Raw genomic sequence first — 18,446 nt, 5'->3', positions numbered from 1 at the left:
TGGGTGGGGCCCCTCTCCACCGGGCTCCACAGGGGTGGCTGCATAGTTGGGGGTGGGGTGTAAGGGTGTGGTCCCTGCCCCCCCCCCCGCAGCCACTGCCTCCTTCCCCACCTCTCCTACCCACACACCCAGCTGCTGCCAGAGCCTTCCCCATCTGGGCCCCACCCAAACCATCTGCCCCTTTCTCCTCCCCTGCCCTGCTCTTGTGGGGCCCTGCAGCAGCAGCTGTTGTGTGGCCCACCCTCAGGCACCCATGGGCACACTCTTCCCCCAGCCCCCCAGCTTTTGGTTGGCTTTGCCACCCTTCCACCTTGCCCCCGCTTCCTTGTGCCCACGCTCCCCCCCCTTCTTCTGTTAGGTGCCTGATCCCCTCCCCTTCCACTCCCTCACCTCCCCACACTTACAAATATTGAATCCCCCCCAACACACATCCCAGTGCAGTAGCAGGAGCCGCTTACCACCCTGTGCTGGGAGTTGTGGCCCCCTTGCACCTCCCTTCCATCCCCCTCTCCTCCTGCCCCACCCCCACCTGACCAGGTCCTCAGCTTGGCCGGTGGGGGAGGGGTAGGCAGCCACTTCCTCCCTCCCTTCTCCTCTCCTCCTCCCCTCCCCCGCTCTTTCTTAAAGTGCCCCACCCCAATAAATTCCCTCGCCCTTGCACCCCTCACCATGGCCTCTACAACCACCAGGGGGCCATCTGGCGATGCCCCCCTCCCTCTTCCCTCCACTGGCACCCCTTCCACCTCTGAAATGGCAGTGTCCTCGTCCAGGGCTGCCGGGGTCCCTGCCGTCTCGTCGGCCGAGGGCGCGGGCGTAGGCTCCAGGGCTCCTACCACCCCCGTCGCGGCGTCCTCCAGTGACCCCGCCCTGAACCCGACCCCCCAAAAGGGTTGCAAGGGCCAGGGGAAAAAGAAAGGCAAGAGCCCCGCCCAGAATGCCAAACCTCCCGTGGCTGGGGCTCTTGCCCCAGCTGCTGCAACATCTGGCGCAGCTCCCCCTTCTCCCTGCCCCCCTGTTCCCACCACCGCGCCTGGGGGCTCCGATTCTTCGGTCCCCAGGTTGTACACCCAGGCGGCGGCTGCCGCCGCCTTGGACCCTGCTCCTTCTGCCTCCGTTAGGACTACCACCCCCAACGGTTGTGGCCCCTTCCCCACGCTCACCAGGAGGCACGGAGTCCGCTGCCTCCTGGTGGCTGCCTCACCCCACATGGAAACCTACGTGCGGGCGTTGGCATGAGTGGTGGGGCCCGCGGCCGTGGTGGCGGCCTCCCGGATGTTCGGGAAGATCGTCTTCTTCCTGGCTTCGGAGGCCGCCGCCCAGGAGGCGGTGGAGAGGGGCCTGGCGGTTGGGGGCGTGCACGTGCCCCTGGAGCTGCTGGAAGATCTGGGCTTGCGGATGGTGTTCTCCTCCGTCCCGCCCTTCCTTCCCAACGCCGCCCTTCTGCCTTTCCTTGCCACCCTGGGCCAGCCTCTGTCGGTCCTGAGCCCCCTCCCCCTAGGCTGCAAGGACCCCACCCTCAGGCATGTGCTTTCCTTCCGCTGGCAAGCTCGAGTACAACTGTCGCCAGCAGCAGCACACGGCGGGGTGGCCCAGGAGGGGGCTATACTGGTGCCCTACCAAGGGGCCCAGTACTGGGTCTTTTACACCCTGGGGGAGGCCCGGTGCTTCGTGCGCCGGGCAGCGGGGCACGTCCAGAGGGATTGCCCCCTGGCCCGGCGCAAAGAGGAGCCCGGGACCTCCTCCGACCCGGGGGGCGCCAGCCATGAGACCGGCGGCGCTCCGACCGTGACAGGCCCTGGGACCGCCCCTCCTCCTCTCATCCTGGATGGATCCATCGCTGCTTGGGCGTCGGAGGGCACCCGAACTGGTGGTGCCGGGTAAGAAGAACTGGGTGCCGGCGCCCGAGCAGCCACAAGAGCTGGGTCTGCGGAGGAGAGGGAGGCAGGGTTGGCGGCAGGACCTGGGCAGGGCCCACCCCAGGGCGGGCCGTCCCTTCCCCCTGCTGTCCCGGCCCCTCCTTTCCTCCCTCCCTCCTTGCTGCCTCAGCCCCTTGGCCCTTCCTCCTCTGCTGCCCAGCCCCCCTCCTCGGAGGACTGGGTGCTAGTAGCGAGAAAAAGAAAAAAAGGAGTGTGCGCAACTGGCAACCCACCCTGTCGGAGGACGGGGTACGCGTGCCCCGCAAGGCACCAAAAAAAGCCGCCAGCCCCAGTCCATCCGCCAAACCCCTGGCCACTGACCACCTGCCGGGGGTGGCCGGGGTCACCACGGCGGCCACAAAGGACACCACCCCTTCTGCCCCGGAGCCGGAGCCTCAAAAAACAGAGACTGCCTCCGTCGCTCCCTCGCCCTCCTCCGACACCCCTCCGGCTGCTGCCCAACTTGCCCCTGCGGAGCGTCCGGAGGAGGTAAGCCTCAGCCTCGCCCTCCTCTCGCAGGAGTTTGAGGCCCTGGGTCTCACCCTGGCAGCCCTGGTCGTGGACAGCTTCCTATTGGAGGCCTGCAGGCTGTCCGTCTACTCCCCACCTCCCTCACTCCCCCTCTCCCCATCCACTAGCCCCACTTTAACTGCCACCCTTCCCTGCTCCGGGACGTCGTGGGATGCAGCCCCTCCCCCCGCCCATAGGGGATGCCCTTCCGGCGGGGGTCAGCCAGCCCCCGGACGCCCCAGGAGAACTGGTGTTCCCATTATGCCCTCCCTCCCCTCTCGGACCCGAAGACCCGACCACCATTCCCGCCACCCCGTCGGTGCCTGCCGCCGAGCGCGTGGGCACCTTGCCCCTAACCCCAACTCCTCTTCCACCGCCCGTGGAAGTTCCCCTCCCAAGATCCCCTCTGCTCCCATCCCAGCCCCTACTCCCACCCTGGTCCCCCCCTCCACCCCCACCCCTGCTCCCCTCTCCAATCAATGTCCCATCCTAAAACATGCAACCTTCCCCCCTCCAGGCCCTCCCCTTCCCCCTCTTCTGCCACTCCTGGACCTCCAATAGGAGCTGGCATACGTTCCTTATAGAAGGCTCCTGCAGCTACCAGGCAGCGGTCTGCCACATAATTTATAAAAAGCCTTCTTGTTTCCCTTTATGCCTGTAGCTAGTTTGAGCTCATTTTGTGCCTTAGGCCTTCTAATCTGACTCCTGCATTCTTGTGTTGTTTGCCTGTATTCATCCTTTGTAATTTGTCCTTGTTTCTATTTTTTATATGATTCCTTTTTTATTTTGAGATCATGCAAGATCTCCTGGTTAAGCCAAGGTGGTCTTTTTCCATATTTTCTATCTTTCCTACACAGTGGGATAGCTTGCTTTTGGGCACTTAATAATGTTCCTTTGAAAAACTGCCAACTCTCCTCAGTTGTTTTTCCCCTCAGTTTTGCTTCCCATGGGACCCTACCTACCAGCTCTCTCAGTTTACCAAAATCTGACCTCCTGAAATCCATTATCTCTGTTTTGCTGTTTTCCCTTCTACCCTTCCTCAGAATTGTGAACCCAATATTTTCATGATCGCTTTCACCCAAGCTGCCTTCCACTTTCAAGTTCTCTACCAATTCCTCCCTATTAGTTAAAATCAAATCTAGAACAGTTTCACCCGGTAGCTTTTTCAACCTTTTGGAATAAAAAATTGTCTCCAATACAATCCAAGAACTTACTGGATAGTCTCTGCCCTCCTGTATTAGTTTCCCAACATATATCTGAGTTGTTGAAGTCCCCCATCACCACCAAATCCGGGGCCCTGCATGACTTTGTTAGTTGTTTAAAAAAAACCCTCATCCACCTCTTCCACCTGGGTAGGCAGCCTGTAGTAGACTCCTAGCAGGACATCACTCTTGTTTTTTTACCCCTCTTAGTCTAACCCAGAGATTCTCAACACATCCATCTCCTACGTCCATCTCCACCTCAGTCCAAGCGTGTACATTTTTAGTATATAAGGCAGCACCTCCCCACTTTCAAGAAGGAGCGAGGCAATTCTTGATTTAGTCCAAAGTGAAGCGGAATATAGGTAAAGATAGCTGAATAGCTTGGTAAAAGCAATCATAATCATAATACAGATTTACCATCTTTCCAGGGAGACATGTGCCACAGAAAAGCACCCCAGCAGTTTTTAACATCAGAGGGTAACTACACAAAAATTAGGAAACTAGTTAAAGAAAAATTAAAGGGAACAGTCACAAAGTGCAATGCCTACAAATTGTAAGAAGTGTGTTTAAAAGACACCAAAACAGAGGTTCAGACTTGAGGTATTACCTCCCTCGCCTAAAAAATATTCTACCATGACTAAATAGTCAAGTAAGACAGGTGGCTAGAGGAAAAATATCGTCCTTTACAAATTGGAAGTAAGATCGCAGTGAGGAAACCAGAAAGGCAGTTAAGTGTAAAAAGTATGAGAAACCAGCTGAAGAAAGAACTTGAAGAGCAGCTAGCTTAGGACACACAAATCAACAACAACAAATCAGAAGCAGGAAACCTGCCAAACAGTCAGGCTACCTCTACACTACAGTGCAATTCCGAAAGGTGACCTTTTGAAAACTACCTTCCAAAAGATGGCCTTTTGAAAGTGTATGGCTACTCACAAAAGGCAGATCAAGGTCATTAGCTGCTCTTTCGAAAGATCAGTCCAGCCTTTTGAAAGAGAGTCTATATAGGCCAGGGCACTCTTTCGAAAGAATGGGTCAGGAAATGCCACAGACAGGGTCCCTCAGCTGACAAGCCCTGCCAGGGGCTACAGCCAGCCGCTCCTTTAAAGGCCACCCTCCCACCACCCTTGCCCTGTACATGCTGAGGGCTGCTTTGCGACACACAGCACTGCAGACCTTGAGCATATAGCGGAGCCGCTGAGAAACCCCCTGTGGATTCCCCAGCAGCTCCCCAGTGGGGAGTTCCTTAAGGCTGTGGTCAGCCTGCTGGCCATTTTGCTTATCACTATCCTCCAGTAGCTCTGGAGGGCCAGCCACATAGGCACCATCCTGGAGGCTGCCTGCATGTGGCAACGTCCGCACCCCTTCCCGGGGTGATCCGGCAGCTGTGGGGCTATCCCACCAGTACTGAGTGGTGGGACCACCTTTGTGCTAGAGGACTAGGACACTGACTGCTGGGTCTGGAACTTCCACATGACAAAGTGGATGTTTCTGGAGCTATGTCACTGGCTTGCCCCAGCCCTCCATCATCAGGACACCCGGATGCAGCCAGCCTGCCCCCTGGAGAAGTGGGTCACCATCATAATCTGGAAGCTGGCCACTGGTCAATCAGCCACCAGTTTGGGGTGGGCAAGGCCACCATCAGGGCCATCCTTCTGGAGGTAAGCCACTCTCAGGTCACACACCCAGCACGGGGAGGAGGGAAAGAGTTCCTGGACAATGGGGCCCTCGGGGAACAGGGGTGGGGGGCCCTGGAGGGGTTATGGGGGACAGAGACGGGGCATGGAGCACCCAGCCACACACTCACGGGCTTGTTCACCCTCCACTCCATGCAGGTTGTCATAGTAATAAACACCCTCCTTCTTTACCAGGTCATCTGCATTGGAGATCTCAGAGCTGGGCTTGCCCAGTTTCTTTGGCACGTTGGATGGGACCCACATGGCCATCCAGGCCCTGGACCACAGCCTGGGCACTTACCTCAACAGCAGTGGTGCTCCAGGCCCTCGTAGATGCCAAAGGGTGGTCCACGGCTGTCTGTATGGTCTGGACGGGACGGGCCCATGATGCCCAGGTATTTAGGAAGTCCTGGCTTGGAAGCAGCGTGCAAGGGGGGACCTACATGGCGCCTCAGGAGCTCCCAGTAGGGGACACGATCATGCTCCCCTGCATTGTGGGTGCCACCTATCCCCTGCACTCGTGGCTCATGCGGCCCTATACAGGACACACAGACCCAAGCCAGGACCTTTTTAATGCCTGCCTGAATCAGACCTGGAACACAGTGGATTGGGCCTTCAGGCACCTGAAGGGGCGGTTTCACTTCCTTCTTATGCAGCAGGAAATGGGCCTCCCCAGTGTGTCCACTGTGGTGGGGTTATGCTGCGCTTTCCACAATACCATGCAGAGCAAGCACAAGCCATTTGTATAGGGATGGGCTGCTGAGACCAGCTGCTGCCCCCTGCCAGCAGGCACTATGGGACAGGGTGCAAGTTAGGGAGGGTGTCCAGGAGGCGTTCGATTGGGGACCTCGCTGACCCTTCCCCAGGCATCCTCCACCACAACCCTTCCACACACCCATCCCCCACTGCTCCCCCACCATGACCCCCTACTGCACTTCCCCACACCGCTACCCCACTATGCGCCCCCCCACACACCCCTTCACCATTCCCCCACCATGACCCCCTCCCGCGCATGCACACACACACACTGCTCCCATACCATACACAATGGACATGGGGTGGTAAAAAGTAAACAATTTACTAAAGCAAAATAAAACTATTTCAAACTGTTTAAACTGAATAATAAACTATTTACAAGGGGGAATAGGGTGGGGGCAGTGTAACTTGGAGGGGGGTCCTGGGGTAGGGGGTGGAGGGGGACTTACATCTCCACAGGGGTGGTGGGCCGGGAGCCACGATGGACATGAGAGTCTCTACCACCCTGGGTCTGGGGTCACCATTAGGGCTGGGAGGTGGACAGGACCACAGGGAGGTAGGGGCATGGGAGGGGTCCAACAGGCTCAGTCTCAGCAGGGGCCACGAAGGGGAGGCAAGCTCGCCTTGGCAAGCACTGACCACTAGCCTCATGTTCCAGCTGTGAGGCTGTGGGGAGGTCAGGCAGGAGCAGGGCACCAAGGTCGGGGCTGCAGGTGGAGTTGCTGGGACATGGGGGCTGGTAAGTGAGCGGGAGGTTGGGTCAGGCGTGGGACCCCATCCACGGTGTTTCTTGGCCCATCCTTTTGAAAGAGTGCCCTGGGCTGTGTGGACACTCTCAAAAGGCTGGACTAATCTTTTGAAAGAGCAGTTTGTGACCTTGATCCGTCTTTTGTGTGTAGATGCTCACTTTCGAAAGGCAATCTTCTGGAAGGCACCCTTGTTGCACTCCAGAGAGTATGCTGAGTTAACTAACCTATCTAAAAAAACAAAAGTTACAGAAGTACCTACAAAAAAACGTACAACTACATAAGTCTTGGGAGGAGATATCAGTCCACTCAGGTTGACTATAAAACATGAAAATGATTATGGGGCTGGAGCACATGACCTATGAGAGGCTGAGGGATCTAGGCTTGTTTAGTTTGCAGAAGAGAAGAGTGAGGTGCGATTTGATAGCAGCCTTCAACTTCCTGAAGGGGGTTCTAAAGAGGTTGGAGAGAGGCTGTTCTCGGTAGTGGCAGATGGCAGACATTGGTCTCAGGTTCCAGTGGGAGAGGTTGAGGTTGGATATTAGGAAAAACTATTTCAGCAGGGAGTGGTGAAGCACTGGAATGCATTACCTAGAGAGGTGGTGCTTGGCCCACTTTCTCATTTTGAATCAAGGCTCCTTTTTTGTTGTAACCTCCTTCCCCACTTACCTTAGGGCTTGTGTCACCATCCCCCAGCGAACCTAGTTTAAATCCCTCCTCACTAGGTTTGCAAGCCTGCCTGCAAGGATGCTCTTCCTCTCTTCGTTAGGTGGATCCCATCTTGTCCTAGCAATCCTTGTTCCCAAAACAGAATCCCAAGGTCGAAGAAGCCAAAGCCCTCTGTCTGTCACTACCTGCACAGCCACACATTTACTTCCATGATTTGACAATCCCTACCTGGGCCCCTTCCTTCAACAGGAAGGATGGACGAGAATACCACTTGTACTCCATATTTCTTTATCTTTCTTCCTCAGTTTTGTGATCTTTCTTCCTCAGTGATTTAGATATTGGCGTAGTGAGTATGCTTAGTAAATTTGCAGATGATACCACGCTGGGAGAGGTGGCACCAGCCTTGGAGGATAGGGCCGTAATTCAAAACAATCTGGACAAACACGTGAAATGGTTTGAGGTAAATAGGAAGTTTGATAAGGACAAATGCAAAGTGCTTCACTTCAGAACTAATACTCAGTTTCGCACATACAGAATGGGAGGCGACTGTCTAAGAAGGAGTACTGCAGAAAGGTATCTAGTGGTCATAGTGGATCACAAGCTAAATATGAGTCAACAGTGTGATGCTGTTGCAAAAAAAGCAAACATGATTCTGGGATGCGTTAAGAGGAGTGTGGGGAGCAAGACACGAGAAGTCATTCTTCCGCTTTGGTCTGTGCTGATGAGGCCTCATGTGGAGTATTGTGTACAGTTTTGGGCACCACATTTCAAGAGAAATGTGGAGAAATTGGAGAAGGTTCAGAGAAGAGCAACAAGAATGATTAAAGGTCTAGAGAACATGAGCTATGAGGAATGACTGAAAGAATTGGGCTTGTTTAGTTTAGAAAAGAGAAGACAGTGGGGACATAATAACAGTTTACAAGTACCTAAAAGAGTGTTACAAGGAGGAGGGAGAAAAATTGTTCCTCTTAGCCTCTTAGGTCACAACAAGAAGCAATGGGCTTGAACTGCAGCAAGGTAGGTTTAGGTTGGACATGAGGAAAAACTTCCTGTCAGGGTGGTTAAACACTGGAATAAATTTTCTAGGGAGGTTATGGAATGTCCATCACTGGATATATTTAAGAGCAACTTAGATAGACATCTAGATGGTACCTGGTCCTGCAAGAGGGCAGGGAACTGGATTCGATGACCTCTCAAGGTCCCTTCCAGTTCTAGTGTTCTATGATTCTATCTGTGTCATGCACTAGAATATTTGGGACCTGACCATGAATTTGCTGATTCCCCAGATAGAAAGTGGGGAACCCAGTGACTTAGTCAGATGATGCAGATTCCCTCTGACCCAGAGGGAGAGGCACAATGACAAGTCTACTACACAGGAACATCTGTAGTCTCCAACTCCACCCCAGGCTTCTGTGAAGCACACCAGAAGCTTGTTGAGAGAGTAACTCAGAACTTGGCGATCCAAACAGGATATTTCGGAGTCTTCCCATGCCCTATCCTGGCACCATCTAGACCAACACAAGTGGCTTTGCCCCTTAACAGTACCATGTTGAACCCTATAAAAGCTCTGTGCCAGACTCCAGTGTCTCTGCAACCTGCAGCAAAGGGATTTGAATTCTTAAATATCCAGCCTTCTCTGAGTTCACTAGTGGTTGCAGCAGTAAACAAATGGGAGAAAGAGTTTTAGCAAGGGCCAAAGGCAAAGGATCCCAAAAGTTAGATTTTTTGAGCAGGAAGGTCTACTCCATGGGCAGTCTCCATCTCTAGATTGCCACCAACAGATGTTCCTTAGTTTTTATTACTTTAATTCTTGGGATTCCATATCTAAAAACAGTAAGCCATTGCCACAGGAATTCAGAGCTAAATTCTCAGTGTTGGTCAAGGCAGAGAGAGCAGTGTCAGAAGCATCACTTCATTTGGCTTTGGACCACGCAGTGGACACTTTAGCATGAACAGTGGCTTTGGCTGTGGTTATGAGGAAGAGCTCATGGCTGCAATTCTCAGGCACCTCCCTGGTAGGTGCAGCAAATGGTGCAGGACTTCCCCTTTTGGGGATTTGTCATACTTTTTCTGAGAAGACTATAAATGACATAGGCTGAAGGATTCTAGGGCCATCCTAAAATCCCTTTGGCAATACATACTGGCTCAGCCTGAGAAGCATTTTAAGCCCCAACTCTTGCCACATTTCTACCAATCTCAGTTGAGGCAGGACTATAGTAAGAAGTGGCACAGAAGCTATAAGAGGAGGGCTTCCTCCAATCCTCATCTGTCCTTATGCCTGGCCCCACCAGACAATCATCAATGTCTAAGCAGGCCTTTTGAGGTCACGCTTAAGATGGCATACCAGGACACTGTCTAGATCCATCTTTCCCAATTTTTATGGACCAGTTATCCAACTGCTATTAGGTCAGGACTCACATTGTCTTCGACTCAGTGGTGTTACACACAATAACATTGAAATACGCCCTTCAGCTCTGTTGTTCCATTCCTTCTCACTCCCCATCCCTCTTCAGGGACCCTTCTAACAAGCAACTTCTAGCCCAAGAATTATGAATGCTCCTGGAGGTGGAAGCAGTAGAGGCGGTTCCTCTGGAGCTGAGGGGCAGAGTTCTACTCCTGCTAGTTCCTAATCCTCAAAGTCATTGATAGTCTCAGATCCATTTTGGTCCTGTGAAAAGTCAGTAGATTTATGAAGAATCTGAAGGTCTGCCTGGTCTCCCATTATCATTTTTCGGGATGCAGCAGGTGGACTGGTGGACTGCTCTTGACTTAAAGGACACTTATTTTCACATTTGAGTCTTTCAGGGACGCACACAAATTTTCTTTCAATTCATTGTGAAATTGGTACACTACCACTTTGTTGTGCTCCATTCAGCCTGTAATCAGTGCTTCATATATTCATGAAGTACGTCTCACAACAATCACTGGGACTCCCTCTTCATGAGCCTGTATACTTAGATCTCTGGAATCTCCACTGCCTTGCATCTGACAGTGTGGGTCTTTGCCCACAAAAGCTTATGCTCCAAAATATTTGTTAATCTGGAAGGTGCCACAGGACTTCTCGTTTTAACAATGACTGGCTGATCAAAGATTGAAGCAAAACCCAGGTGGAGGCAAGTTTATGGTTAATGCTGTCAACCTTCAAGAAGAAAGGCCTATTGATAAACATTCAGAAATTGACAGTCTTCTCCATTCAAAGAATGAAATTTATAGTAGTGGTTCTCGACTCAACCAAGCTACAAGCCCTAGGAATGGTAATAGCCTCAGAAAACATCCCACCATCACAGCAAGAAGCTGCCTAAATGTCATGGGGCACATAGCCTCGTGCATTTAAGAGGTGTAGCGTATGAGATTATGACTGAAACCTCACCAGAATTGGCTAGGGGTATGTACCAGGAGTAGTGGAATTGCTTGGACATGGTTGTTAAAATTACCCCTTTGTTAATCACCATTCTCCATTGGTGGTTGGACCTGAAGGCCGTATTTGTTGGTGTCCCATTCTTGAGACTGCATGTGTCAATTTCTCTAGTCACAGACAGCTGTGCTGACTTGGGGTACTCAACCCAAGCCTGGTGGTCCAAGGTAGAGCTCTTGCTACATAACAACACAAGGAAACTCAGAGTGGTACACCTTGCCTGCCAAATACTCAAGCCCCACCTTGCATGTAAATCCATTTCAGCATTTACAGATAACACAACAGTGATGTTCTATATAAACAAACAAGTGGCTCCTCCCACTTATGCAAGGAAGTCCTTTGCGTATGGGAATTCTATTTAACCCCACTAAGTCTACCTTTGAAGCCTATATTCCAGGGGCACAGAACATTTTAGAGGATTGTCTTATCTGATCCTTCTTCAGGCACAAGTGGTCCATTCACCCAAACATCATGAAGGACATTCTGCAGTGGTGGGGAGACCCCCAGGTAGATTTATTTGCAACAAATTATAACAGGAGTTTCTCATCCTAATAACACTGGCCTAACCACATAAACAATGATTTACCAGCCTTCTGGACATCTCAATGGGAAAACCAATTAGCTTGCTTCCATTTCCAGATCAGGATCTCCCAGGCCATCTAGATTATCAAAACCTCATGTCCCTTCATCTCATGGCCTACAATAGGGGTGATGAACCTTTTTTCCATGGGGGGACACATGACAATTTTTTACATAATCCAGGGGCTGAACATAAAATAGCCCCAAACCACTCCCCCCACCTCCCCAGGCTTAAACCTCTCACAGCCTCAAACTGCCCCCTGTAGCCCCAAACTCCCCACAGCCTTAAAATTCCCACTGCCCCAAACCACTCCCCGAACATTGCAGCAGGGGCAGCTCCCTGCCGCATTGAAAGAATAGGACTTGATTTAATTGCTTTAATGGCCAGAGACCTCCTGCCAACCATTAAATCAATTAAACTGAGTTCTGCTCCAGTGTTTCTCAACCTTTTTTTAATGAAGTACCCCTTTTTCAAAAAAAAAAATTGTAAGTACCCCAGTCCCCACAATTTTCAGACATGCAAGTATTCAAGGGCAAGGTCCAGCTACACCCTCACCTAACATTTCTTCTGAAAATGGTTTTACAATTCCATATTAACCTGGATATTCCATCCTGTTTTCCACCCAAAAACACATGCCAATAGCCAGGACCAAAGATTTCACTCATTACATGTCAGACATGCACTTGCTTGCTACATAAAAAGGACTGTATCGTTTGGAAAATTACACATCTCTGTTGTGATGGCAGCCAGGATGAAAGGTCTTCCAGTCCCAGCCCAGAGAATTTCGTCATGGATCACTTACTATATCTATATTTGTTATGAGTTAGCAAAGATCCTTGCTCCGGCCCTGACCGCATGCTCCACAAGGGCGCAAGCATCTTCAGATGTTTTCCTTCCTCAATTCTCAAACCAGGACATCTGTAGAAGGCAACATGGTCTTCAAGCCACAGTTTTGCATCACACTTTGCCATCATGCAGTAGACGAGAGACACTAATGCATCTGGCAGAGCGGTGGTATAATCTGCTTGCCAACTCTCACTCCACACCTGCTTCAGTCACCTATATTGGAAAGGACACGATCAAGGATTTGAAAAAGAAAAAACTGGAAAGACTGTGAGCGAGCATGAGAAGAATTAAAAAATACTAAACTACTGTAACTGTTCTTTGAGATGTAACAGAGAGACAGCCGTGCTAGTCTATATACTGTCAAAACGAAAAGGCAGTCCAGTACCACTTTAAAGACTAACAAAATAATTATTAGGTGGTGAGCTTTTGTGGGACAGACCCACTTCCTCAGACCATCAGCTTTAAAGTGGTACTGGGCTGCCTTTTTGTTTTGTTCTTTGAGATGTGTTGCTTGTGTCCATTCCAAATGCCCACCCTCACTCTACCTCCACCTCCCCCCACAGGAGATAGACAGCAAACAGGGAGAAACTGTGGGAGTGACAGGGCCCTGTATCTGATGCTATGAGGGTGCAACTCTATGGTGAACCAGAGTTGATCCCACAGATACCACAGAGCAGGAACGTTTCACGTAGTGATGGTTGGGGCAAGCACATCTACACTGAATGGACATGAGCAACAGAACTCAAAGAACGACTCTCACAGAAGGGGTATTGTGAAGAATGATTAATTTAAAATAGTACCTAACTTTGGAAATGTAAAATGCTGTATAAATCACTAGTATTGTTTTAGAATGTGTCTCTATCTCAATGAGCAATACAGATGTGTAGTTAGATGTAGCGTTGATTGTAGCATATATTGGCAGACCTTAATACAGCTGAGCTATTTTTGAGAAGTTTAATGGGGAAGATGAATTTTTACAGAAAGTCTGAACTGGATTTCTGCTGCTGCAACTCATAGTACTACATTTAGCAGTGCATTTTGGCAAGTTTCTTTTGTACATTAGAGTGCTTTTAACAGAGCTATATATTCTTGATTTCAGGCTAATCTAGATGAAAGTCAAATGAGTTCACCTACATTCCTTAGAGCTTTAATGACGGCAGTTTGTAAAGCAGCCATTATAGGTGAGTAAATTTAAAGATAATTCTGTACAAATATGAAAGTAATTTATTTTTCTGTTGAGGCCGGCTAGTCTCTGATAAAGACGTGCATCAAGATATTTTTTCTCCCAAATTGTAAAGTTTTAGTGCTGAAGAAAGTGAAATATTGGTGCCACTGTCAAGACCTAGTTATAGTGCCAGAGCAGTGTGCCAGTTGCCCCTCCCCATACATAGGTCTATCATTGTCCCTCAACTCTTTACTTAGAGCACCCAGGTCCCTCTTGAACAGGGACTTTCACTTCTGTTGAATTGTGCACGATTGTTGATTTTCCAATATAGATGAAAATCCATTAGTTGCTGTTCTGACTGATGGCTCATGTTTCCACTCGTGTTGTATTGCACATATGGGTGCTGTATCATCACTGATTCCCACAAATGGGCTGGAGCCATGTATCCATAACGAAGTATTGATAGACAATGAAAGCATTTGATATGTCCCCTTCAGTTTCTGTAATTTTACTGCTGGCATCTAAGACGACGAAGGAAGCATTCATGGAACACCTGTTGCTACTTTTAATTGTGGGTGCGTATTAGACATGTTAGAGAGCAGAACTTAATCCCCAATTTTAATCTGTAGATAGATAATTAATTGAGAAAGTACAGGGTGGGGGCATTTTGAACAGATTCTGTTCTTTTTCTGGTACACTAAATACAAAATTGGACTTAAAATCTTTGCAGAGTTCCCCAGTATCCATGGAACTTGGATAGTGCAGCATTTCACTTTCAAAATTTGATACTAGAGAAAAGTAAATGTATGTGAAATAAATACTACCGTTATTTTCTTATAAAATAATAGGAATTACAAGAATGAGGTAACAAAACACCTGCTATTTTATAGGAGTCTATTGAACTGCCTCTGAGGTTTCAACCCTTTAAAAATCATTCTTTCAAGGATTCACTCTTCACATGGGTGTAATTGAATTTTATCTCACTGTTGCATGGATTTCAGAAATGACAACATCAAGGGAGAGTTCTTTACTTTTCTGAGTGTAACTTTTTTATGCCACCTACTGTTTGCTGCAGGATTTTATCATTAATATTTTGGGGTTACTTGATACATATTTTCTGTATGAATATAAATCATGTCTTGTTTTTGTTTGCTGTAATCTCAATGTAAGTTTTTAAATTCAGACTAACAGTCTTTTGAGTATATGTTAGCTAAAATCTGATAAGTGATGTACATTTTTGTGGACTTTTATCAGGGTTTGATAAATTTTGATTTTTTATTTGTGATGATGTGTTCTATTCCTCTGTGATTTGAAAGAAAAATGTCCTTTGTAATTATCTCAAAATCTCAAAAAATAAAAATCTACCTCTCTTTTTGAATAGATGTTTGATTGTTCAAGTGTTTGTGCATACAAGAAGGCTGGATAGAGACCTTGCTAAAAATGTGGTCCAGAGTTTCTAAAACTGATAATTGTACTTTTGGACAAGGAAGCACTGTGAAAGGCCCCATAAATCCTAAGGATAGCCTTCCCTGAGGTCAACATACCAGATATCCAGATGGATCCATTCTCTCACATGTTGGCAACCATCTTTCTTCTTTGAGCTGTGTCCAGGTGTGTGCTCCACTCTGGATGTTGGTGTGTCCTCGTGCTATTGATCGGATATTCTTCCTTAGCTGTAGTTTCCCATGCTGCACATGCCTCCTTGTGCTATTGGCACGTGCAACATGCAGACCACTCGGTTCCTTCTCTGTCGTCCTTGGCAGCAGATGGAGCTCCTCTTCTCTTGCCTCTGGTACAGATAGAATAGAAAGTTTCAGTTAGAGTCAGGAGTTTTCCCCCATAGTTCTCTAAGTTCTAACCCTACATTCCAAAAACAAAACAAACAAAAAAACCTTCTTGTTACTGGTTAGCTGTGTCACACCTTGCCATGCCAAGTTCCCCCGGATTCAATGGTTGCAACTCCTGCAGGGACACTGAGCCTGCCTCCAACGGACATTCGTCCTGCATTAGGTGCTTAGGGGAAGCACACCAAACCCAAAAGTGCGCCCATTGCTCCAGCCTCACTGCACAGGCTCGTCAGGACAGGGCCAACAGGCTGAAACCTTCCTTTGTTAGAAATCCCTTCAGCTGCTGGCTCCAAACCCACCTCCATAGAGCAATTACTGCTTTATAGGTGCCAAGAGTGCAGCACCTACAGGGACTCTACTCAAAGAGAAGTTGTTACTCACCTTGTGCAGTAGTGATGGTTCTTCAAGATGGGTGTACCAGTGAGTGCTCCACTCAGGCTGGACTTCCATAACTTTGGATGATGGGTCCTGAGCATTATCTTCCAGGGTTATACTCTCTGATTCATTTATACCCGAGACCCATCCCTCTTCAGGGACCTTTCTCTTGAGAACCTTCTCATACAGGCATTCAGGAGCTCTTTCTGTTGGGGACAATAGAAGTTCTGCCCCAGTATCAGAACAGGGGTTTCTGTTCCAGATATTTCCTAATCCCAAAGGCTCAGTAGAGTTCTGCTTCCCATCTTGGACCTGAGAGGCCTTGACATAAACCTGTAGAAGCTCAAGTTTTGCATTGTCTCCCTAGCTTCAATGATTTTTGTTCTGGATCTGGGTGAGAAAAGTCCCTTGTCAGCCCCCTAGGGGTTCTGCACTTTTTGGTGGATTTTAGTATGCCTCAGAGGCTCACAGTGGCCCTTTTGCTGCCTTGGGTCTTTCCAGAGACAAGGGTTTCCACTTACTGAGCCATTCTCATCACAGGCAAGGCCCAAGTGGGGGGAAAGCAAGCCCACTTCAGCAGGCTCGGATACCCTGTCCTTCCATGAGGGTGGCTCTCCAAGGGAAAGGTGGTGGGAGCCTAGGCCTCCCCCATTATTCTGGGCTCTGGCCCTGGAACCCTAGGTGAGAAGCAGCTGATTGGCCTTTAACTCTGCCCTAACACAGCGGCCTTTCCCTGTGCCACTTCTCCCACCACTTCCCTCTAGTACCCTCCTCCTGTACCTGGCTGAGCCATTTTTCTCATCTGAATCTCAAACCCCTGGCCTCTCTTTCTCACGCACTTCTCCACTCCTTCCCCCTTCTGCCTTGGGGGAAGCCTTTTACGGTGAGCCAGAAGACCTTCACTGGCAGCAGGTGTCTGATTGGCCCTTTGCTGCAAGCTGATCCTTAAAGAGCCCCAGCTGCTGGCCCTGGCTTCTGGGCTGCACTCTCTGCCAGCCTAGGTGGGGAACAAGAAGGCATTGACCCAGTTCCCAATGTATCTGCCTTCTATGAGGCTCTTGCATGGTGCAGGCTGTGAGCTGTCACACGAGGACACTGATATGCCATCTTTGACCTGAAGGACACATACTTCCACATGGCAGTCTTCCCGGGTGACGGACATTTCTTTTGCTTTATGGTGGGATCCACCCACTACCAGTTTACAATCCTCCACTTTGGCCTGGTCACAGCGTCAAGGATATTCACCAAGTGTATGGGTGGTAGTGGCAGCCTACGTCACGCACCAGGCTAGACAGATTTATCCTTACCGCGATGTCTGGTTGGTAAAGGGCAGCTCCGTGTCTTAGACAGCGTAGCAATCCTGAAAACCTGCTGGTCCTAAAGGCTACTAGTCAATGACAAAAAATTCACCTTAGTACCAATCATAGAACCCTAGGACTAGAAGGGACCTTGAGAAGCCATCAAGTCCAGCCCCCTGCCCCAATGGCAGGACCAAGTACTATCTAAACCATCCCTGATAGATGTCTATCTAACCTGTTCTTAAATATCTCCAGCAATGCAGATTCCACAACCTCCCTTGGCAATTTATTCCACTGTTTGACCACCCTGACAGTTAGGAACTTTTTCCTAATGTCCAACCTAAACCTCCCTTGCTGCAGATTAAGCTCGTTGCCTCTTGTTCTATCCTCAGAGGCCAAGAAGAACAAGTTTTCTCCTTTCTCCTTTTGACTCCCTTTTAGATACCTGAAAACCACTATCATGTCTCCCCTCAATCTTCTCTTTTCCAAACTAAACAAGCCCAATTCTTTCAACCTTTTTTCATAGGTCACATTCTCTAGACCTTTAATCATTCTTGTCGCTCTTTTCTGGACCCTCTCTAGTTTCTCCACATCTTTTTTGAAGTGCGGTGCCCAGAACTGGACACAATACTCCAGCTGAGGCCTAACCAGCGCAGAGTAGAGTGGAAGAATGACTTCTCGTGTCTTGTTTACAACACACCTGTTAATGCATCCCAGAATCATGTTTGCTTTTTTTGCAACAGCATCACACTGTTGACTCACTTGTGGTCCACTATAACCCCTAGATCCCTTTCTGCTGTAGTCATTCCTAGACCGTCTCTCCCCATTCTGTATGTGTGAAACTGATTGTTCCTTCCTAAGTGGAGCACTTTGCATTTGTCGTTATTAAACTTCATCCTGTTTACCTCAGACCATTTCTCCAATTTATCCAGATCATTTTGAATTATGACCCTATCCTCCAAAGTGGTCACAACCCCTCCCAACTTGGTATCATCTGCAAACTTAATAAGCGTACTTCTATGCCAATATCTAAATCATTGATGAAGACATTGAACAGAACCGATCCTAACACAGACCCCTGCGGAACCCCACTTTTTATACTTTTCCAGCAGGATTGAGGACCATTAAGAACTACTCTCTGGGTACGGTTATCCAGCCAGTTATGCACCCACCTTATCGAAGCCTCATCTAAATTGTATTTGCCTAGTTTTTTTATAAGAATATCATGAGAGACCATATCAGATGCTTTACTAAAGTCTAGGTAGACCACATCTACCTCTTCTCCCCTATCCACAAGGCTCATTATCCTATCAAAGAAAGCGATCAGATTAGTTTGACAAGATTTATTCTTTACAAACCCATGCTGGGTGATTCCTATCACCTTACCACCTTCCAAGTGCTTGCAGATGATTTATTTAATTACCTGCTCCATTATCTTTCCTGGCACT

At 49.2% G+C, this 18,446-nt stretch overlaps 1 protein-coding gene across 15 annotated transcripts in view; it reads left to right on the top strand.

Annotated features, from left to right (window-relative positions):
* The window catches only part of EIF4G3 (eukaryotic translation initiation factor 4 gamma 3), a 505,170-nt gene that overhangs the window by 467,555 nt on the left and 19,169 nt on the right, over nucleotides 1-18,446 (top strand). For 14 of the 15 annotated variants that reach the window (XM_074976024.1, XM_074976018.1, XM_074976023.1 and 11 more), the window contains one exon: nucleotides 13,413-13,494. In XM_074976024.1, coding sequence (XP_074832125.1) covers nucleotides 13,413-13,494 — 82 coding nt within the window. Of the gene's footprint in view, nucleotides 1-5,496; nucleotides 5,806-13,412; nucleotides 13,495-18,446 lie in introns of those variants that run through there. The other variant, XM_074976022.1, reaches the window with a different exon arrangement.

Source organism: Carettochelys insculpta, chromosome 23 (genome assembly GCF_033958435.1).
Source record: "Carettochelys insculpta isolate YL-2023 chromosome 23, ASM3395843v1, whole genome shotgun sequence".
In the NCBI taxonomy this organism is placed as follows: Eukaryota; Metazoa; Chordata; order Testudines; family Carettochelyidae; genus Carettochelys; species Carettochelys insculpta.
This window is presented reverse-complemented; position numbering and strand designations above follow the sequence as displayed.